The sequence below is a fragment of the Acinonyx jubatus genome, chromosome A3 (genome assembly GCF_027475565.1).
Source record: "Acinonyx jubatus isolate Ajub_Pintada_27869175 chromosome A3, VMU_Ajub_asm_v1.0, whole genome shotgun sequence".
NCBI classification, from domain to species: domain Eukaryota; kingdom Metazoa; phylum Chordata; class Mammalia; order Carnivora; family Felidae; genus Acinonyx; species Acinonyx jubatus.
The window spans coordinates 126,436,272-126,459,331 of NC_069388.1; the positions used below are offsets into that span (position 1 = coordinate 126,436,272).

A 23,060-nucleotide genomic window follows, 5' to 3' on the forward strand; every position below is an offset into this window, starting at 1 on the left:
GTGAAGCATTGCTGAGTAATTACTTGATTGAATCACTTTGCTGAGATTTTTCTGTAAGTTAGGTACTGAGGGTGTAAAGTGCCCCTACCCTGAAACCCATGTGTACAGATAATCTCAGTAGCAGTGAGGTATATGCTGTAAAGGAATCAGTCCTAGCTATGTCGTCTTAATTGACTTTTATAGATTTCATTTATTGGTCAGATTAATTTTTTTCCTTTTTTAAGCTGAAATATAGTTGACACACGCTGTGGGTCAGATTAGTTTCAATGTCAAATTAGTTTCACGACATAGTGATTTGACACATTTATACATTATGCTGTGCTCACTGCAGTGTGCTTATCGTCTGTCCCCATACAGCACTGTTACAATACCATGGACTATATTCCCTGTGCTGTGCCTTTATTCCCGTGACCGATTCATTCCACAACTGGAAGTCTGGATCTCCTACTCCCCTTCACCCATTTTGCCCATCCCCCACCCACCTCCCCTCTGGTAGCCATCAATTCTCTGTATTTATGGGTCTGTTTCTACTTTTCCTTTGTGTATTCATTTGTTTTGTTTTTCAGATTCCACATGTAAGTGAAATCATATGGCATTTATCTTTCTCCGTCTCACTTCACTGAGCACAAAACCCTCTCAGCCCATCCGTGCTGTCACAAATGTCAAGATCTCAACCTTTTTTAATGGCTGAGTAATATTCGTGTGTGCGTGCGTGCGTGTGTGTGTGTGTGTGTGTGTGTGTACAGTCTTCTTTATCCGTTTATCTATTGATGGACCCTTGGGTTGCTTCTGTATCTTAGCTATTGTAAATAATGCTGCAGTAAACATAAGGGTGCACATATCCTTTCAAATTAGTGTTTTCATTTTCTTTGTGTAAATATGCAGTAATGGAATTACCGGATCATATAGTTTTGAGGAACCTCCGTAGTGTTATCCACATTGACTACGCCTGATTTGCATTCCCACCAACAGTGCATGAAGAAGGGTCTTTTTTCTCCCCATCCTCGCCAACACTTGTTATTGCTTGTCTTTTTGAGTCTAGCCATTCTGACACATGTAAAGTGATATCTCATTGTGGTTTTGATTTGCATATCCCTGATGATTAGTGATATTGAGCAATTTTTCATGTGGTTCAGACTAAGTTTTGTATCTTGACTAAATCTCACCTTTCCAATTCTTCAGGGTTTTTGTTGTTGTTGTTGTTGTTGTTATTTGTTTTTGAGAGCTCCGATTTTAGAATTAAGATAACATTACTGGATCCGTTCCTACTGATAAATCATTTATGCATTCACTCAGTACGTCAGTGAACATTTTTGAGTCCATGTAGTTTACTTTCCTGCAAATTTATAATTGTAATATCTAGCTTATGGGGTGTTTGAGGAGGAAATGAAATAATGCGTTTATAAATTATTATTCATGTAATACTATGCCTATATAACTAGGAGTTGTGATGGATGCAAAGGAGTACTTACAAGAATGGAATATTTACATTAAATTTTTTTTAATTTATTTGTGACAGAGTGAGTGAGTGGGGGAGGGGCAGAGAGAGAGAGGGAGACAAAGAGGACCTGAAGCCGGCTCTGCACTGACAGCAGACAGCCCAATGTGGGGCACGAACTCGGAAACTGTGAGACCACGACCTGAGCTGAAGTTGGAGACTTAACTGACTGAGCCACCCGGGGTTCCCCTGGAATATTTACTTTTAATGGGGAAACAAAATATATACTAGGAACTTAAGAACATAATAGAGAAGTACTCCAGGAAAATCAGAGAAGGTACTACCTGTATATTATCATAAGGTTAAATAGGAGTAAATGCCAGATGAATTGTCTAGTTATTAATAGTGAGAATTTAGGAAGAAAGCAGTCTGGCCTGGGATGGTCCGAGAACATCCGTGAGAGGCGGGGATTTGAGCTGGAACAGGTGGGAGTCAGATGGGTAGGATATTCTAGTGCATGAGAACGCAGGCTCTGGAACCAGGCTGTTGGGTTCAAATCCAGCTGCAACTGTTAGTTGCACCTTAGTAAACATCTCTGTGCCACTGTTTTCTCTCCTGTAAAAGGGCAAAGATAATGTCTGTCTCTCGAGACTGTTGACTTCATGTATTCATGAATATGTTTAATTGCTTACAACTTTATATTTGTGCTCATACATAGTAATCACTATGTCTGAAATGTCCATTCAATGTAGGTCTAGAGGTAGGACTATGCACGATCTTGAAGGGTGACAGTGGGGAAATTACACTTCCTGTGGCTTGGGATCTGCACAGGCATTATTTTGCCATTTTATTTGGTTATATGAATAAAAGGAAGATAAAAAAATTCTTTTCCTCTCTAATCCTTTCGTTCAAAGTCTCTTAGCACCAAAACCTTACACAGGTCAGAGCTTGTAATATACGGTGATACAATTCATAAACATTTTGGTACATTTCTTTAGTTTTGTAGTTGACAAATTCAGATGTCATATACTTCTATCTTTGTCCTGGAAGGTTTTTCTGGTTTAATTAATAGACCAAAGGAGATTTGTCAGGGTCTTGTTATCTTCAAGTAATGTGAAAGGAGAGTGTTGCTTTTATTCTCTCTACTGGTTTTATGTCAGTCTAAGTAACAGAACAGGGAGTGAAATTGGATTTCTCTTGTGTTACTTCCCTGATGATAGTTGGCACGTGTAGTTTTGGGTCTCCCCAGGATGAGGATCGTCCTCATCAATCCTTAGAGTTGGCTCTTAGACCTCAGATCTTTCAGTATCATCACATGTGATATAGCTTCTCCCCTTACTGCATGAAATCCTGGCAGTGCTGAAACTATAGTTGAGTTTATGCTACAAATGAAGGTTATAACTTACCAGTTTTAGGTTGAGCACTTATTTCTGATAGGTGCAATATTATAAATATAAATATGAAAATAATAAAAATAAAAAAATAGAAACATTTATAAATATTGGTTGTGTGTAGCACCAAATGCTGAATGTAAAAATTACTACATAAATGTTTTGCTTGGGGGATTTTTTTTTTTAATGTTGTCTGTTTTAGCTTATTCTTAGTGAAATATATGCCATTGAAGTTGGGTTTGAGAATGCCTTTTTTTCTCCTAGTAACTTTCCTTATAGCAAACGTAAGTATTCGTTGTTCGGGGACCTTGAGTGCCTGTTCCTCAAAATCAGGGCCCTCTGTCCAAGGGACAGGTGACGGAGGTGGTGGTGTAGGGGATAGTTTTCCTATCACTGACCTCTCTCTTCTGTCGCCCCTTGTTTTATTGACAGCAAACATCTTTGTGAAGAGTAGCCTTTTTTTTTTTTTTTTAACGTTTATTTATTTTTGAGACAGAGAGAGACAGAGCATGAATGGGGGAGGGTCAGAGAAAGAGAGACACCGAATCTGAAACAGGCTCCAGGCTCTGAGCTGTCAGCACAGAGCCCGACGTGGGGCTCAAACTCACGGACCGCGAAATCATGACCTGAGCCGAAGCCGGCCGCTTAACCGACCGAGCCACCCAGGCACCCCAAGAGTAGCCTTTCTTAACCTTTCTGACAGTTTCTTCCTTTGGAGTTTGTGGCTTTCCCTTAAGTGCCAGTGATTTTGCAGACCAGTTCTCAGAAATAATCAAGCCACCCTTTGCCTGTGGTAAAAAATTTATCTTCAATCTTTGCGTTAAGCATTTGGGAGAGAGATGATGCCTTGTGGATGTTGTTGCTTATTTCTGCCTCATCGATCAGCTCATCGCTTCTTATCACTGCGCATTGCGTTGGCTAGGTGCCATCTATTGAGGCCGGTGTCCCGCAGACTTTATTGCACTTGTTAGGTATTTGTCAGTATAATCATTGATGTTACTTATGTGGTGTTACTACTCATCATCAGGTAGATCTTGAAACGTCACCCAGTTCCATAGATCTTGTACTTCACTGCCCATGAAAACCTTGCTGGTGTTGGGAATAATGATGCTTTTTATAATGGTTGGACACTTTTTATATACCAGGTACTACTCTAAAGTCTCTAGATGTACTAATTTGATTCTTCCCAAATCCAAATGAGTCTAATACTATTATTCTATTTCACTCATGGGGAAATTGAGGCACAGGCAGGTTGAATAACTTGATCAAGACCTCACAGCTGTGCAGGGTGGCGTTCTGTCACAGAGGTTAGACTTTGGAGACCATTCTCCTAATTATAATGGATTAGAGTTCAAGAATGTTTGTCTAGTTTTGTCTTCATTTGGGGCAGATAATATTACAGTATTTAACAAATAGATTACACAGGTGGGTCCCAGGAATATAGCTGGTGGGGACAGGGGGAGAGTCCAAGTCCTGGAGTGGTGGTGTTTTCACTGTGGTCTCTCTCACACATTGCTAACATCCGAGAATACTGGGAAGTTTCAAGATAGCTCTTTAATCTGCTGGATCTTCTAAGTCATTTATTAATGAAACTGAATCCTGTTGTTCCAGAAGAGAACTCTGAATGATGCCTTTAGATAGCATTTTTGCAACTTGGCATTCTGAATGATAACTAGCTTTTTGATTGGTTTCCCATTGAGTTTCAGACCAGTTTGATTTGTTCAGTGATGGTAACCACAGAGTAGTTATATATGTGGGCTCAAATTATTATTTTTTGTCCTTTATTTACCAGAACATTTTCTTCTGTGCTAAATAATAGAAATAAATTTAACTCCACATATTAAAACCATTGCATAAAAGGTAGCAATTAGTAGTAACATGCAGTCTATTTATCCTTTTGTTTCCAAGTCATGGAATACAAACAAAAGAACTTTTTGTAAGTTTATTCTTCATAAAATTTCTTTGAAATAAAACATTTATATTTAGTGTGGGAAATCACTGGTGAGAGAATAGTCGGACATAATAGAACTTGCAATACTCATTCCTTTCCTGCTGACAAATAAATGTTACCTTCGGATGAAACCAGCATGTTTATTGTTTGGAATAAAACAATGAGCCGAGTCCTCATATAAAGAATCTTAAAATTAAGCAGCCATTACTTTGTAAAGAGGTCGTTTAAGTTTACCACGGTCTTCCTTTTTTTAGTGGGGGATGATACATGTTAGGTTTTAAGATGTCTTAGGCCAAGTGGAAACAACAAGAGACCAAGATGAAATCAAGTGTATGTACACGTTCTGTGTTAATGGGACTTGAGATTCAAAGTGTAACTTTTGCAAGTCACTCAACTTCCTACAACTGTTTTCTGGGTTTTCTTGAACCACAGTGTCACCGACCTCATTTACAGATTGATTCACATGATTCCTATCTTCAGTGTGAACAGAATTAATGAAATGCTATCGCTCCACTTACCTTATGAAAGAATAAGTAGCTAAAACTTGGGCATGTTAACAAAAGTAATGGTATAAGCAGTTATTTTCAAGTGTGAAGAATGGTGAGATTTAGAGAAATAGGTATTCTGAAGTTTTCTCCCCCCCCCAGAACACGACATGTCCAGCCAGCTGCCCAGATGAGATGTGAGCCGTCACTGGCATGGCTCGCTGTGTCATCAGGGTCGTGGGCTCTACAGGAAAGCATTCGTGTTCTCCGTCGCAGCTCTGCAGACTCCATACACACGTAAACACACACAAACACACACCCTTCCGTGGCATATCTATGTTTATGACTAGATTGTGCCCCTTCCTTGCTTTATTCCAATTTTGAATTTCTGTGATACTCAAGAGAGCACTTTCATGAAAGAATTGACTATAGATGAGATATAGTCCTCACTTAAGAAATCTTTGTGCTGTTATTGAATAATTCGTTTGACATATTATTTTAGAGCCTGCTAAATGCCAGGCACTATTTCAGTTATTGAGGCAGTGGACAAAATAAACAAAAGTTCTGCCCTCAAGAAATTTATATTCTGGTTGAGGAGGAGATCTTGTCTCTGAAATGCTGTTATTTGAAGCAGGATAAAGAACTTAGAGTATTTTTATAGCAAGCATGTTAAACTCCTAAAATTTGTTTTAAAATAACTTGGTTTGTTGAAACATTCTGTAAGGAAATGAGAGAGTAGAAGGAAGGTTTTTGTGTTTTGTTTTTACATAAGTGTTGGTGATCAGACCTAAGGTCTAGCCGTATTTGGTAGAAGCTAGCTTTATCATATTAGTAATCTACTTGTATTGAGTTTGGTTTTATTTTGTAGTTTAAATATGCATGCAACTGGTCCTTACTGGGTTGTCTAAAGTTAAATTTCGGGAAGGCTCAAATGACCCCTACCTGCCACCTACAGATCTTGCCTGGTGACTCATAGGTGTGGACCAAGGCAGTGGTGACAAGAGAATGGATTTGTGGCTGGGGGCTACACTGGAGCCCCTGAGCCCTTTCTACAGGTAGTCTAGTGTGCGAGCTGGAAGTCCGTCCACATTTGGGGTTCTGATTGTCATTTACTAGTTTTATGAGGACGGACAAGTTAAGCCAGGCCTCAGTTTTCCCACTGTGACATGAGGAAGATCATATCACCAACTACAGTAGATTGGCGGGACTAAATGAGGGTTGTGTGTTAAATGCATTTCATCCTGTCTAGTCCATAGTAAGAGCTTGATAAATGTTGCCGATCATCGGGGGTATGCTAACAGTAGGACGAGTAGTGCTGTTACCGTGTCGGTGGTGATCAGCACACTTAGAAACCTTCGGTTGTGCTCTGCCTTGAAAATGCAGCAAAAATGCTTTAGTAACTCAGGACTCTTCAGGACGACTTTTTGGAGTGCACCTCAGAGCTGGAACTTGCCTTTAATACGTGTTTTGATAAAAATAGGTATGTTTTCATACCCATTTCTGTTCAGTGAAGCTTCACAAAGTTTTATAGCTTTCTAGTCTTTACCAAATGAACTATTATTTTGCTGAGTGGGCCCACGCCACTATTAATCATTTTAGTAATAACCCTTGTATCTAATATGCACTTTGTATAGAAAGTACAAATCTCAACTTGTGATACATTTTTCTAAAATTCTTTGAGAAAGCATTTTGTGTAGCTATGGAACCGTGTCTGCTTTAATTAGAAAAGGCGGTAATCGTTTGTTCGTTTTTCTTCCCCCTTGTTCCTCAGTTCACTGCTACAATTTATTCTTCTGTTGGAAGAGTGAACATCGTCATCATTGTTGTATCCCCATGTTCTCTTCTGCTTTCCATTTCAGTAGCCTGTGGTAAAGTATTAGCTATCGACATGGAAGGAAATAAAATCGTTTTTTATTGGGTGACAAATAGTGTGATTGTGGCATCCATGCTAAATAATCATCTGTGTGATGCAGAAATTTAAGAAACGAACTCAGATACCTTCAAAAATGTATCTGGTACACAGTATGCAAGATCTGTACATGCTAGCTACGAAGCGGTAAAATACTGTGCTTAAAAAATATAGTAAAGTACATTTCTTTTTGTCTGTATCTAGAGGGGAGTTTTGACTTTGGATAATTTGCACCAGTAATAACTTGATGGGAATGCTGTTGATCGATGCACAACGCTGCCCGTTCTCAGGCCTTTTGGCTTCCCTCTTCTACTTGAAACCATCCCACGGGCTTGTCCAGAGGACTAGTCCCTCCATCTACGTAGTGTTCAAATGTTTACAAAGTATTTCTTGTGCAAGGCATGCCACATTACCTAGTAAGAGAGGAAAGTACAAAATACAACCTGATATCAGGAAGTGCAGTCCTTTCTCTGGGGCTATGATACATTTTAGAAAATTGCTACCATGAATACTCAGAAGTAGAGAAAATGTTTTGTTGAACTATAAAGCAGAGCAACTGAAATTTGTTCTTACAATTTTTGTCTTCTTAGGGAAGGAGCTTGGGTGGCTCAGTTGGTTAAGCATCCGACTCTTGGTTTAGGCTCAGGTCATGATCTCACACAGTTTGTGGGATTGAGCTGCAGGTCAGGCTCTACCCTGACCGTGTGGAGCCTGCTTGGGATTCTCATTCCCTCTCTCTCCCTCTCTCTCTCTCTCTCTCTCTCTCTCTCTCTCTCTCTCTCTCTCTTCTCTCTTTTTTCTCTTGCTCTGTCCCAACCATGCTCTTGTGTGTGTGTTTGTTCTCTTTCTCCCAAGATAAATGAACATTTAAAAAGAATTGTCTTAATTCCAGATGTTTCAGTTGTCATGGGCTTATGGACTATTAGGGCCCAAAGGGACCTTCGAGCTCGCGTTTGGAGCGCTTCGCTTTCGAAAGGCCTGTGCCGAGGACCGCACGGCTCGCCGAGACGCTGCCAGCCTTCTGTTTCCCGGGCTTCCCGATGCGCCTGTTGCTCTGCTCTGTTCCCGCACCCTACTGTCTTTACCTCGCTTTTCTGTCTAAATTTATTCCTAAAACCATCCAATCAGGCCTTATTTTTGCCTTTTTTAGTTCTCCTGCTATCATCTTTTGCTGATACACTTTTTTTCCACTTCTATCGAGAAATAAATGACATACATTCCTGTAGAAGTTGAGGGTCCACAGCACGATGGTTCGTTTTACATACATTGTGAAGTGATTATCGCTCTAGGTTCAGCTAACATCCATCACCTCCTATAGGTAAAGTAGAAAGGAAAGACGAGAAAGAAAAAAATGTTTCTCCTTGTGACAAGCACTCGGGATTTACTGACTTAACAGTTTCCCCATATATCCTGCAGCAGGGTGAACTCTCTCGTCATGTTGTACCCTCCATCCCTAGTGCTGTTTTCCTGGAAATCTGCATCTTTTAGCATTTAGTGTTATTTTTAACCTGCAAAATCATTTCTTCCCTCAATATTTACCTCCCTCCAGGTCTGTACTGTCAAATACGGTAGCCACCATTTAAATTTAAATTAAATTTTATGTGTCTATTTAAATTTTAATTAGCACTAATTAAAATTAAATAAAGTTCTCTTAGCCATATTTCAAGTGCTTAATACATGTGCATGTAGCTACTGGTTACTATGTTGGATAGCATAGTTACAGAACATTTCTACGATCACAAGAAGTTAGACTAAGCCTTTCGAGGGCATGGGAACATTTATGTTTACATTAAGAACGTACAACACAGGCTCTTGATGAAAGCTTTGACATGAGTGAGTGAGCATATACCTGCGTTGTCCTTCAGTTCCTTGCCAGTTTTTTTGTTTTGAATTATCCTTTTCTTCTTGAACCATTTTCTGATGCAAGAGAGATCGACCATTTGGTATTTTCCACTTACGTATTGTATGTAGCCTGTATTGTGTTTGACTTACTATGTCATAAACAGGAGTGGAGGTTTAAGGTTGTGGAGAAACTTTTTGCATCATGCTCCTTGTGTAGCCAGTCACTGAGGTAATGTGTATTTCAAATACTTTCTTTTTTTTCATTTAAGTTATAACGGAGACTCCTTGGTGCTCATTCCCTGGCGTGAACACAAACACCGGGAGAAAGATTGGTGTGAGGAGCCGGAGCGCAGGTAAAGGGTGAGCTGGCGTGAGGGACCTTCATTCCTCTGGGAGGGTCACGCAGAGGGCCTGTGGACGTGGCATGTGGTCAGCGATCACGTACTTGACGGTGGTCCCTGATGTAGGGAGTTCAGGTGCGGTTGTTTTAAACACTTGGCTTGATTTTACTCCATTATGTTACAGGGTTTTTTTTTTTTTTTTAAATTTTTTTTTAATGTTTTTATTTAGTTTTGAGAGAGAGAGAGACAGAGTATGAGAGGGGGAGGGGCAGAGAGCGAGGGAGACACAGAATCTAAAACAGGCTCCAGGCTCTGAGCTGTCAGCACAGAGCCCGACGCGGGGCTCGAACCCACGGACCACGAGATCATGACCTGAGCCGAAGTCGGACACCCAACCGGCTGAGCCACCCAGGCAGCCCTATGTTACAGGTTTGTTTGTTTTTTTTTTTTTTTTTCCCAACGTTTATTTATTTTTGGGACAGAGAGAGACAGAGCATGAACGGGGGAGGGGCAGAGAGAGAGGGAGACACAGAATCGGAAACAGGCTCCAGGCTCTGAGCCATCAGCCCAGAGCCTCACGTGGGGCTCAAACTCACGGACCGCGAGATCGTGACCTGGCTGAAGTCGGACGCTTAACCGACTGCGCCACCCAGGCGCCCCTGTTACAGGTTTTTTTAATGGAAGAATATTAAATTCTACAAAGTAAATATTCTAAACAAATGATCCTTATATAGCAGCTCTTTTCATTTTAAAATATTCCTTTAATTTCGTTCTTGATTCAATTTGCATTTTTATTTTTGTGAGACTTAACCTTAGAAAGCCTGAGAATGTGGAGGCATCAACTACTGGTGAAGGGGTGCGAGAGGAGGTTTGGGGCTGAAAGCAGTTGAATTCCCTTAGTCCTCACTCCTCAAGGTCAGGAAAATGTTCTGTCACCATCTAGCCTTCTGTATTTCCCCTGCATGAAATCAGATGTTTATTTTTTGGATTCATGAATTAAGGCAGAGAACCTCCAGGATGATCCAGAAATCCTCCAGCTGCCTGGGCATTAGGCACAGCGCAGGGTGGGGGTGGAGTGCTGGGGTTGAAATTCTGAGCGTTCAGTGAAAATCTATGTCTGAATGTTGGAGCCTAGGGGTACCCGCCCCCTCCGAGCTCCTAGAGTGCAGGCATATTCCCCAAGTAGAAGTTGGGAGAGTTCTTTTCTAGAGAAATGGAATCGTGTCTGAGAAGAGGCCTCCAGGTATTGAGATATTAGTCCCAGAAGATCAGTGCATTACCTGGTCACAGCGAAGCCAGCAAAAGAACGAGTCCTGTCAGCACACTGAGCTTCCTGGACGTTTGAGGGTTGGCGTCAGTGGGCAGGACAGACAGGAAAGGCAAAGCCAACAGAAGGTGGAACTGGAAGTCAGAGACCACACAAAAAGAAAACTTCAAAAATTATAATTAATGTTGCCCATGAGATAAGATACTGTAGTTGTGAAATAACAAAAGGATTTTATAAAACAGGGACAGAGAACTAAGAGCACTTGGGGAAATAAAAAAATAAGATAGTTGGTGTCTAACAATTAGGAAAGTTGAAAGATAAAAGCAAAGAATTTTCCCAGAAAGTAGAATAAAACTATTATAGAGCTAGATAATAAGCAAGCAAAGATAAAAAACAAGCTTAATATTCAAATTACAGGCATTCTAGAAAGAGATGACATATCATAGAAGGGAAGAAATAAGAAATATTTCAAGTCTAGTATTTAGAATTGAAGGCTATGAGTTTTCATACTGAAATGCCCACTACACTAAAGCATACAATCATGACCTTCACAAATATCAGGGACACAGTCTACCAGAGAGAAAAACATATTCCATAAAAGGAAGTTTGAATTAGAATGACCTCAGACATCTCCAGAACAGCACTAGGAGCTAGAAGAAAAACTTTTGCTGGAACATACTTTTTGATCGGGAATCCTGATGCAGCTAAAATCATCATTCAAGTATGAGGTTAATCATGTAAGGTCTTGTAAAATTTACCATCCATGTACATCTCATTCCAGGAAGCCATAGGAGATGTGTTTTATTAAAATGAAGGAGTCAATTGAAAAAAAGAAAGCCATTAGATTCAGAACTGGGCTCTAACATAGGCCATGGCAGTGAGAAGGCCTGGGATGACAGCTGTGTTCTTGTCGGGTGAGAGAGCAGCCAGCACAGACTGCGAAGGGGGTAGATGGCTTCAAGAGCCAGGTGTCTTGGAAAAATTTTAAAAACGGAACTGGTGTATTGTCTGATGTATTTGACTATTTGGGGAAAGCTTTTAAATTTTGCTATTAATACATCTTTTGGAGAATTTGGAAAAAATAGCAATGAATGCATATGATAGTGAATGAGACACGTAGGACAACTGGCGTTTATTAACTCCAGAAAATGAAAAGTTGTTCCAAAAGAACAATAGTTATGATAATGTACCACGTGGCTCAGGAGAAGGTAACATTCACATAATCAGACTGTAGATAATTAGTGGTTTAATCCCAACTGTGATATAGCCACAGTGGGAGGAAAGAGTGTAAGGGGAGTGGAAGGTTGTTGTTTAAGACCGCTGAACAACAGGTAGAGTAGAGAAGTCAGGGAACAGTCCCACACACGTACTGTTTGTTTGGATGTGTAGAGGAAAATCCAGGAACGTGGCTGAAAGACATGGAGGGGGACAAAGATGTCAACTGTGTATGGAATCGCTGGCTTTTTGATAGGAGTCTTTTCATGCTTTTGGATTTTTGAAGCTATGTATATGTACGGTCTGTCTGATAAATGATAAAAACCCGTAGTGTCGATCATTGCAGATGACATTCGAAAGCTCTCTAATGTTCGTGCTAATGTTGGCTGTTTCTCTTTGTTTTGTTGTATTTTGGATATCTGAGATAATGGAGTAGGTAACTCTTAGGTACCTTTTATTACCCCCCAAAAGTTTTAGTGTAATAGCAGTTGAATATTCTGCTGTGTTTTTGCTGTTTGCTTTTTAAAAGCTGTTTTTGATTTTCATGTTTAAAAATCAGAGTTGTATATATTTGCAAGTAGATTAAAATTTTTCTACAAAGCTGTGGTTAAAAAAAAAAAGCATCAAGAAGATGTAGCCTATGTACGTACACACACACACACACACACACATACACACACACATATACTGGAATACCACTTGGTGATGGAAAAGAATGAAATCTTGCCATTTGTGACAATGTGGATGGAACTGGAGGGTATTATGCTAAGCAAAATAAGTCAGAGAAAGACAGATATCAAATGATTTCACTCATAAGTGGAATTTGAGAAACTTAACAGATGATCACAGGGGAGGGGAAGGAAAAATAAGATAAAAGCAGAGTGGGAGGCGAGCCATAAGAGACTCTTAAAGACAGAGAACAAACTGAGGGTTGCTGGAGGGGGTTTAGTGGGGAGATGGGCTAAATGGGTGATGGGCATTAAGGAGGACACTTGTTGGGATGAGCACTTAGTATCATAGGTGATGAATCACTGGTTTCTACTCCTGAAGCCAAGACCACACTGTATGTTAACTAACTTGACAATTAAAAAAAACAAAACAGCAAAACCCAAACCCTCAGTCTTTTGTTTCCTTCTCCCATTTCTTGCTCTCCAGAAGCAATTACTTCTAGTTCTTGTAGATGATAGTTTTTGTGTTCCGTACCTCTGAATAACCATTGTGTAGCTACTTGTTGATTTTTAAGTTCTGGCCATTACCTGTGGGTTTCTAGAAGGGAAGGGAGTGGCTGAGCATGTACCCTGCAGCTCTTGAGAGTGTGTGGGACATCCTCCACCCCACACCCCTTAACGATCCTGTGCTGCCATTTCAGGGGCGTTGCAGGGAAAAGTGGAGCTTAAATGCATGGCATTCATCCACCATTTGGGCTAGAAGTCATCACTTAACAATTGTAATGAGAGGTGGAAGAGGTAGGGAAACCGAAGACGGCGGGAGGTCAGTGCCGTTGACAGGGTGGCAGGCAGAGGTGCAGAGACACCGTTGACAGTGACCTCTCTCATTTCCGGATGGGCTTTTGAGAGAATAGCACTGGCGGAGCATCGCACCCTTCATCCCACGCTTCCAGGTCCCCGCGGCCTGCGCCTTTGCTTGATTCTAGGTAGATGAAAGGCATGAGGGCATTTCCTCTCAGAGCGACCACAGCAAGCCGAAACGTAAGCCAGGCTTGCTGTGCCAGAACTCCTAAAACTAGAAATGAAAAGTCAAAAGTTTCACAGAGGAAAAGATGCTTTTGAAGATGGTACAGATGTTCAGTATTCCAGGACATACCGTGTTGCTTATCCATTTAATTGGCGTCTGTCCTCTGTTAGATGCGAGAATACCAAAGAAAAGCTGATGCGGTCCCTGTAACTCGTGAGGCTTATAACCTGGCGGGGAAAATGATCCTGTTGTAGATGACTAATGGGATGAGGGCTAGGAAAGACAAGGGCTGGGGCGCCGGGGGCCTGTAGCAGGGAGATCTCAACTTGGTGGAGGACAAGGAAGGTTGTCCCGGGCAAAATCTTGTGAAATCTGAGATTTGAACAGTGAGGGCGAGTTTGGCAAAAGAGAGGGAGCATGTTCTAAGCAGAGGGAAGAGCGTGTTGGAAGGAGGCTCAAGGCGGTGCCCTCTTTCAGGACTCAAAACAAGGATGTGGATTGCTGAAGCACCCAGGGTAAGAGTGAGATTGGCACCAAGAGGAGGCTAGAGTATTTTGTGGCGGATCACAGGCTTTAAAAGTAGGCATGGATGATGTAGCCACGTTTCTGTTTTTCAAGAGGTAACTCTGTTACCTGAGGACATCGTGAGTTCAGTTTGGATCTTGTTGCATTTGAAGTGCCTGTGAACCATTGAGGAGCAAAAAGCCAGGAGGATTTCAGAGCTTCTGAGCGGAGGGTGGGTTCGGGGTAAAACATGGTCATTGTTGTAATAATGTGTGTGGTAGTTGATACTGTAGAGTCAGAGGTGAGACCAAGGGAGAGTCCAGAGAGAGGAGAGAGCCAGACTGGGAATTTGGAGGAGCCAGGATGCAGGGGTCAGCTGGAGGGGCTATCTGAGCAGAAGTGACCCAGAAGGAGCCACCAGGAAGACGAGGGACGGCAGGCGGCACCGCATACTGGAGTGAGGGAAGGGGAGCCTGTTTCTGGAAGAACGTGGTGAGATTCCATCAAACGGTGCTGAGAGGGAAATACTAAGGACTGAAGAAAATACCAGGGGACCTCAGAGTTGCTCATGGGTATTTTTCCCTGCTGACATGTGTGGCTTTAATGATTTCGGGATATGTATGTGACTTTTCTCGTGGTAGTGATGGGAAAAACCACCGGCCAGAAAGTGAATGTTGGTTGTGAGACCAGCTGGGCAGAGGGCTGCTGGCTATAAGCACAGTACGCTGTCTGAGGCATGTGGCCAAATGCCCAGATATTTTATGGGCTTTGTGTCTGCTCCTACATTACAGCTACTAACAATTCCAACAACAATAATACCTGTAAGTAAAAAATTAAGCACCCGCTCCGTCATACGATGTTTTATGTCTACTTTACGTTATTTTGAACACTCTGGCATAGTATTTACCCATTTTATCTGAATAAAAAGAATCTAAGAGAAGTGTTAGCTCTGTAATTTGTGCAGTTTCATGCCTTTCAGCAATGGCATGCGCTTCAGTTCTGACCCCAAAGCCCCTTGCCTTGATGGTCCACTTGGCCGGGATCATCCTCCCAAAAACTCCTCATAATTTGTGATCCCTCGGGTGTCATCCATGCATACATTCCTCTTGGTCTCCTCCTCCTCCTCCTCCCCCCCCCCCCCTTCTTCTTTTTAATCTACGGCAACCGGCCTGAAGTCGTTCCTGTCTTTGCAAATGTCCGTAGCGTACTACATTGCTGATGCCTGCTGACCGTATATTATCAGTGTAAATAAGGCGTATTTCCTTTGGTTTTTATGAACAGAGAAAACCAGGTTTCTGAATTTATATTTGAGTCAGAATCGCCTGGAGGCGTTTCACCTGAACGAGGCCTGGCCGGCCATCACAGGTAATTTTGATTTGGTACGCCTGTGGCCGGCACCCAGCCATAAGCGTTTCCTAAAATGTGCCTCCCAGGCTGATTTTGATTTTGTTAATACTCACTGGATTGATTTGTGGCATAGCAGTTTTGGTGTATCGTCCATTCTGATTTTTTACATTGGGAAGCCTAATAGGGAAATAGATTAGGCATCCCCCACATGTCCCATTTATTGTGTAAGTGTGCACATAGATACGGGAAAAGATACACGCGGACACCCTCCCCTTTGTACACACACACATACACTATACCCCCATCTCTGTGACCGCTCCCTTCCCATCCCTGTTCCTGTCTCTCTCTCTCTGACTTGCACAAAATTCTAACTTTTCCCAGCATTCCAGTGACTAATTGTTCCTTTTGTGCCTCGCAGAATGGTGGTCGAGCCGCGTCTGCAAGATGAAAGTGAATTCTTGTATGCTGCACAGCCTGAGTTGCTGAGGTACAGGACGCCGCCGCTCACAGTAGAGAAGGTTGTGGACTGGTATCAGACAAGAGCAGAGGAAATAGAGCATTATGCTCGACAGGTGAGGGGCGGACGACAGCCGCGACTCCGCGATGCCGGCAGAGCCGCGTCAGGCCCTCAGGATTCAGGGCACGTCGTGGCAGCTGACGGTGGTGCCAGGGAGCCTGTATTTGGTTTGCAGAGACGAGATGAATCTCTCTTACTACTTTTGTTCTTTTATCCTTTGCCTCAGAAGCTCCTGTGGCCTTTCTGGGGATTCTTAAAGAGCAAATACACGTAAGAAAAGTTGTTCACAACCTTACTCTGAAATCAAATGTAAGCTGCGAAGTATGGTGCCCACTGTCCCAGATTTTCCAAAGATTTTTAATAGGCTTAATACCATGCTAGTTGAAAAGACCGTATCACCCCAGAAATGCCTGATTAGCTCCTTGTCACGTTGCAGTAAGGCAGCTGATTTTTATTTTGCTTTTTGGGAATTTGGGTTTGAGGCTGTCTCTCATGTTTTCCTTAAGTTGAAGCCTAATTTCCCTCCGTTCCCCTGTGCCTTTTTGGAGCCACATAAGAACTGCATCAGACGGGCTGTGGAAGAGAGAGAGCAGATTGTACGGAAGCTTAGGAGATCTGAATACTCATCTTAACTCTTTGCTAACACGCCTTGTAACTCTGAACCTGCCACTTACCTTTTCTGCCTGTTTATTTTCTGCCTGTTCATGGGGTTAGTTTTTTTTTTTTTTAGTGTTTGTTTATTTTTGGGAGAGAGACAGAGTGTGAGTGGGGGAAGGGCAGAGAGAGGGAGACACAGAATCTGAAGCAGGCTCCAGGCTCTGGACACAGAGACCGACTCAGGGCTTGAACTCATGAACCACGAGATCATGACTTGAGCTGAAGTCGGACACTTAACCGATGGAGCCACCCAGGCGCCCCTCATGGGGTTGCTTCTTATACCAAGGTCAACGAAACAAAGAAAATACACAGGAGAGAACATTACCAATTCTGCTAATTGAGGGCCTTGCAAATATCAGCAATAGTTGTCTTCGGCTTAGAGGACAGAAGTTGGCAATTCAGACTGAAGAATGGCAGAAGGCACTTTGAAACCTCATTCAGGGTCCGGCCGATGCATGACTTTTGCTTTTTACTTGCGGCCTTGGCTTTGGACCACCCATCCTACCATCAGTTTTCCACTTCACGGGAAGGCCGATTCTAAAAGGTCTGATGAGCAGCAGCACTGTGGGAAGGAACTTCCATCCCTTTGTTTAAATTTCTACTTAGTGATTGCACAGCTCTGTGTCTCCATTTGATAGTCTTCTTGAATTTCTGCTTCCATCTCATTCCTATTTTTAGTAGTCATGGAATTGGAGGTGAATTATTTATTGGAGCTGATGGCACTATTATACACCAAACTTTTTTTTTTTGGGGGGGGGGCGGGCCAAGAATATTTATGATGGACTTTCCAGGTTTTTGAAGATGGCTAAGGACCATAGTATGTTTGAAAATGTCTAGAATCGTAAGGTGCTTGAAGAGAACCTCTGGAGGTGCTCCCGTTGTGCTCTTTGGACCTCGGGTGACAGTGATGTGTCAGGTTTATCGATTGTAACAAGCGAACCGTGTCGGTGGGGGATGTAGATGGTGTGGGAGGCTGTGGGTAAGTGGGGGTAGGGGCTGTGTGGGAAGTTGCTGTACTTTCTGCTCGGTTTTGCTGTCAGCCTAACACTGCTCTAAAAGGTAAAGTCTATAAAAAATAAACAGAAAGGAGACTGCAGAGCTCTTTGAAATTAAAAATATTTTTAATGTTTATTTATTTTCGAGAGAGTGAGAGAGCGAGGGACAGAGAAAATTCCAAGCAGCCTCCATGTCATCAGTGTAAACTCCGACGTGAGGCTTGAACCCACAAACCAGGAGATCATGACCTGACCTGAAGCCGGATGCTCAACTGACTGAGCCACCCAGGCACCCCTGAAATATAAATTTTTTGACAGTCTAGCAAGAATTCCTAGACCTCTTAAATTCATCATTTGAGGAATTGGGAATAATTATAAAGGAAGCAAAGTGATTTTGGGGGTGCTTTATTTATCTGCTTCGTATTCCTTCATCCCTTTCCTTTATTTAAAAACCCTTTATCAGAAGTCTTGCTCTTTTGCTCCATTTTGTTTACTAATGTTTCATGTGGCTTATGCTACGAAGTGTATCTAACATAGTTTCATCTGTTTCATTTTTAGAGACTTAATTGATGCGGGACTTCTTTTTCCTTAGTGCCTACAAATGCGTTTAGCAGAACTTGTTTGTTGGATTAGAGAATGTGTATAATGTGAAATGTATCCGGTGAGGGCTTGGGGTACACGGCCAAATTGAAGTTGTATTAGAGCCCACTTTCATTTAAGGTGTCAAGTAATTTGGTTCCAAAGCTTTTGTACTTCAGTAAGTATCTGGGAGAGCCACAACTTCAAGGCCGATATTAGAAAAACAAATCTGGATCACAAAATTGGTGAGTGTATTACAAATGGCTAATGTGCTGTGTATGTCTTCAAACTATTAGTTGCACAGAGTTGTGTTTCATGCATCAGGTTTTCTTCATGCTTTCTGAAAATTCACATGTGATAGTTTTTTTTTTTAATTGATATACAGGTAAATCTGTCTTTTCAGACATGACCTGTGTTTTTATTACTAGAAATTAGGTAAAAAACGCATTTATCTGTTGAAGTGTTTCCACATCATTCCTGTTTTGCCTCATGCCTTACCTACAGACAGTTTTTCCCCCGTGTGTTTATTGGCACCATATGCATTTCTTCTTTGTTCATTGCATCTGTACCAGTCAGTGCCTGGGTCTTATTAGAAGGGCTTGGAGGGTGGTCCTTTAATACTGCTGTTCCTGCCTCACCTTGATGCGCTGTCCCTCCCCCTTCTCTGCTTTCCCGGATCTACTACCTCGGCCTCATTCCCACTCATTCCCAGAAGATGATTTGCCTGTGTTTCACTGGGAAACTTGAGAACTCGCTTCTCTTTGTCCTTCCTCTTTCCGGCTTTTCCCAGAGAAAGAGGTCTCTTCTCTTGCGTTCAGGCTGCTGGAGTCCACACTCCCCCCTGCTCAGGGCTGTTCTGTCTGTCATCTTTTCTCTCTCCCCAGTGTCTTCAACCTCTCCTTCTCTGCTCTGTCAACTTTTTTTTTTTTTTTTTTTTTTGGTCCTAAAGTTGAAATCACTCCTGTTTTTTAAAATACAACAACAACAACAAAGTTAGAGCCATATTCTCCCTGGCTTTGACTGCAGCTGCCTTCCTTCTGTCGCAGCTCAGCTCGGACATAGTCCCCTCCGCTCTTTGTGATCACTTTCTCCACGTTTCTTTGCTCCTCGTTTGTCTGGAGTCCGGCCACCCCTGCCATTCCACTGAAACTGCTTCTTAATGTCAAGTCCCCTTCCTCTGTTACTTTACTGCTTCATCCTTTGACACCACTGCTTCCTCCTTCCCGCAGGCTCCTCTGTGTGGCTTCTATGATGCCCTCGTGCTTTCCCCTCATCCTTGTCTTAGCCATTCGTTTTCATCTCTTCTGGGTGGCCCATGTCTTCTGGCTTTGTCCCCCAGGGTGCTGCTCTTGTCACTAGTAGAGAGTCTTCTGACACCAGTACGTGCAGCTTCTGAACCGGTCTGCCTGCTTCCTGTTCAGTCCACTTCCAGCCCACCATTCAGCACGTACTTACTAAACGAATGTTCTTTCTCGGGCGGACATCTGCTCCTGACATGCCTCAGTTCAAAATCCTTTGGCCGTATTTGGATTTCAGGATAACCTGCCCCTTCCTTAGCTAAGCAAACAGTGTTCCCTGTTCTGTGGTGGTGCCTCCCTACTGCCCCAGCCATTTTGCTCATTGCTTCGCTTCATCCAGTCTTTGGGATCCTGCAGAATGAACTGTACTTTCACAACACGGGACGCTTCTCTGCCTTCCATGCTGTTCTCTTGCCCTCCTTCCTTGTGACCTGCCGATATCCACAGATTCTTTTTTTCTTTTTTTAAGTTTATTTATTTATTTTGAGTGAGAGAGAGAGCAAGAGAGGGAGAGAGAGAGAGAGAGAGAGAGAGAGAATCCCAAGCAGGATCCTCACTCAGTGCCCAATGTGGGGCTCGAACTCACGAACCACGAGATCATGACCTGAGCTGAAATCAAGAGTCGGACACTTAACTGACTGAGCCCCCCAGGTGACCCCAGTATCCACGGATTCTTTACAGCACATTTTAAGTGTTTCTCCCTCAGGGAGACTTTGTGACACTCGCAGGTGGGCCATGTGCCCCCTTCTTTGAGGCCCCACTCATCCTTGCTCTAGTCAGTCTTTGATTTACTGGGTGAGTTTTCCTATGAGGTGGAGATCATTGAAGGAAGAGACCTCATCAGTTTTCTATTCCTAACACTTAGAATGGTGCTTGGTTCACGGAAGGTCCTTAGTAAATAACTGGTAGTCTAGGATGAGGGTATAAGTGAGTAGTACGAGAAGCGGTGAGTTAAGGCCACGTTAGATGATTTTGCCATCAGCCCGAATTATGTCCTTTCATAAACCCAATCAAGTGATAGGGAGTCAAATTGCTGTGTCCTGAGCATGTCTAGGAAAATCATACTTCGTCTTGGTCTCAGTGAAGGGCAAATATTTGAATGGAGACAGAGAAAGTGTCTACCGGAGTTCATCATTCAGCAAGTATTTGTTGAATGTTTTTTATATAGGAGGCACTGTGGAAGGGTAGGTAGTGAACAGGAATATGAAAGCAAACATTTTGTTTTTGGAGCAGAATGATATAGTGAAAATAGGATTAATTTGGCATTATCACTAAATAGCTCCCCCTCGCCCCCCGTGTTAATGTCGTAAGAATAGACAAATATATATGAAATTGCTCTTAAACTGTCATGCTCTATGAATTTAAGATGTTTGTCTTTCATTATCTTCAGTATTTCTTACTGATCCTTTTGAAACAGTTTGCTGGTATATTTGCTAAAGAACTCTAATGTTTTTGTATTAAATAAATGTATGTTACTGATAACGCAGTCTTATAGAAGATGATCACAAGAGTCCGATTCTGTACAGGAGGCTTTGACTGTAGAAGATGTGGGAGATGAAACACTCAGTCTTCCTGTCGCTTTTCTGTTTCAGGTCGACTGTGCATTGTCACTCATTCGACTCGGAATGGAGCGGAACATTCCCGGTTTGCTGGTTCTCTGTGATAATTTGGTTACCCTGGAAGCCTTGGTTTATGAAGCCGGGTGCGATTTAACCCTAACCCTGAAAGAACTCCAGCAGATGAAAGACATTGAAAAACTAAGATTGCTGATGAGTAGTGTATGTTTTATCTTAACTTTCTGTGTACTTGGATTAATGTGGGTCTCAAAGCCAAAGATAAAATGGTCTCCAAACCTGAGAATTTAGTAAATAAAGGAAGGTTTCTTGACTTAAAATAAAATCCAGTTTTTGAATAAATTACTGAAGGCATCACAAACTATTTTGGCTGTTCTTGTACCTTGCTTGCCCTTTATTCATAATCATCTGTATATAACTTCTTTTTTTCTTTTAGCTAGCAGATTTCTAAAGTAGCTGGTCATTCTAGGAGTCATGTTTCTAGGCCTTCACTATGTTAAATTTCCCAATTACTTCTCTGTTTTGCTTACACGAAAGTACTGGATTCAGAGGGCTGGGTGCTTGTGTGAAGAAAACATCTTGGCTTAGTGGTTCGTAAGTTCAGGAGGGTTTGCCCAGCCACTTTTAGATTCTTCTTGGGTCACCCTGGGGAGGAAATACACCCCCCAACGTTAGAACCTGGTTTCTCATGAACCCACTGAATAGAGAGGCACCTTTGAGACCAGAACGGTGGGGCTGTGGGGGGCCAGCTGTCACAGGCCAGACTGGGTCTAAGCGGCCCGGGAAGGCATGGAATCCTTGTCCCTGCGCTGCCCCACGCGCTCTCCTTTCTCCCCGACTCTTCTCTTTTTTTCTCATGTACTTTCTTTTTCGTCTTCCTTGCTTTTTCTCTCTTGTCCTCTTTCTCCCTCTTATCAGTCAGCCTTTTCTCTCTCCCTCTGGCCCTGCCTTCCATTTTGCTTACTAGTATTTTTCCCCCACCGATTATCCAGCCAGTGAGAATTGATTTGTGTTACATGTAAGACTCCTCTTCGGGGATTTAGGTGTATCTCCTGGGGTAATTAAAAGAAGGAATTGTATAATGTCAGGGAGAATGAGTAAAATTTTGTGTGTCATTTGGAGTTTTGTGAAGGTGGATGTAAAGGGGAAAAACAAAACAGGAAAAGGAAAAGGAAGGGAGAGACTCTGGGATTCAGAGACTATTCTGAAGTAGTTGTCTTCTAGAGGTTTTTGTTTTGTTTTGTTTTAAGTTTATTTATTTTGAGAGAGAGCTAAAGAGAGTGTGGGGAGGGGCAGAGAGAGAGAGGGAGAGAGAGAATCCCAAGCAGGCTCCTCACTGTCAGTGCAGAGCCCGACAGGGGCTTGAACCCATGAGATCTTGACCTGAGCTGAAACCAAGAGTCAGATGCTCAACCAACTGAGCCCCAGCTGCCCCCCGTCTAGAGCTTTTTTTATGCTCCTCTGTCTCTTTGCTTTTTTCTGTTTTATTCTTCCCATCTCTGGGCTCACTTGTTCTCTCTCCATCTCTTGAGACATCTTTTACACGCACACACACACTTTTGTAGGTAGAACCTCTCTTTACTCTGGGAGACCTCATGTTGGAGCAGTAGTAGTAACATTTTTGTCTTCCAGAGCCGAGCATAGGCTGTGAGGGACCCAGAGTGGCCCTGGTCTTGAAGAGAGGGCCCCAAGTGCTGTCCACTGTACAAGCCCCAGGCAGAAGGCCATTCTGCTACCTCTCAGGCTGCCTGGGAGAGGTGAACCAGAGTGTCTGTTCTAGGAAGTGTTGGCCTTCAACTCTTTAACATCAGTCTCATGAACTTGTTGTCTGGTATGATAGGTATTTAATGTGTGTTTGTTTTGGTTGATTGTATTTTCAGTGTTCTGAGGACAAGTATGTGACAAGTGCCTACCAGTGGATGGTTCCCTTCCTTCATCGTTGTGAGAAACAGTCTCCTGGTGTGGCTAATGAGCTATTAAAAGAATATTTAGTAACTTTAGCTAAAGGGGACTTAAAATTTCCCCTGAAGATATTTCAGCACTCCAGACCAGATG

General features: G+C 42.4%; 1 protein-coding gene across 3 annotated transcripts in view; it reads left to right on the top strand.

Moving 5' to 3' along the window:
* The window catches only part of NBAS (NBAS subunit of NRZ tethering complex), a 331,328-nt gene that overhangs the window by 111,711 nt on the left and 196,557 nt on the right, over positions 1-23,060 (top strand). For all 3 annotated transcript variants that reach the window (XM_053201218.1, XM_027077936.2, XM_027077937.2), the window contains exons 22-25: positions 9,286-9,369; positions 15,804-15,957; positions 21,024-21,209; positions 22,886-23,059. In XM_053201218.1, coding sequence (XP_053057193.1) covers positions 9,286-9,369; positions 15,804-15,957; positions 21,024-21,209; positions 22,886-23,059 — 598 coding nt within the window. The remainder of the gene's footprint in view (positions 1-9,285; positions 9,370-15,803; positions 15,958-21,023; positions 21,210-22,885; position 23,060) is intronic.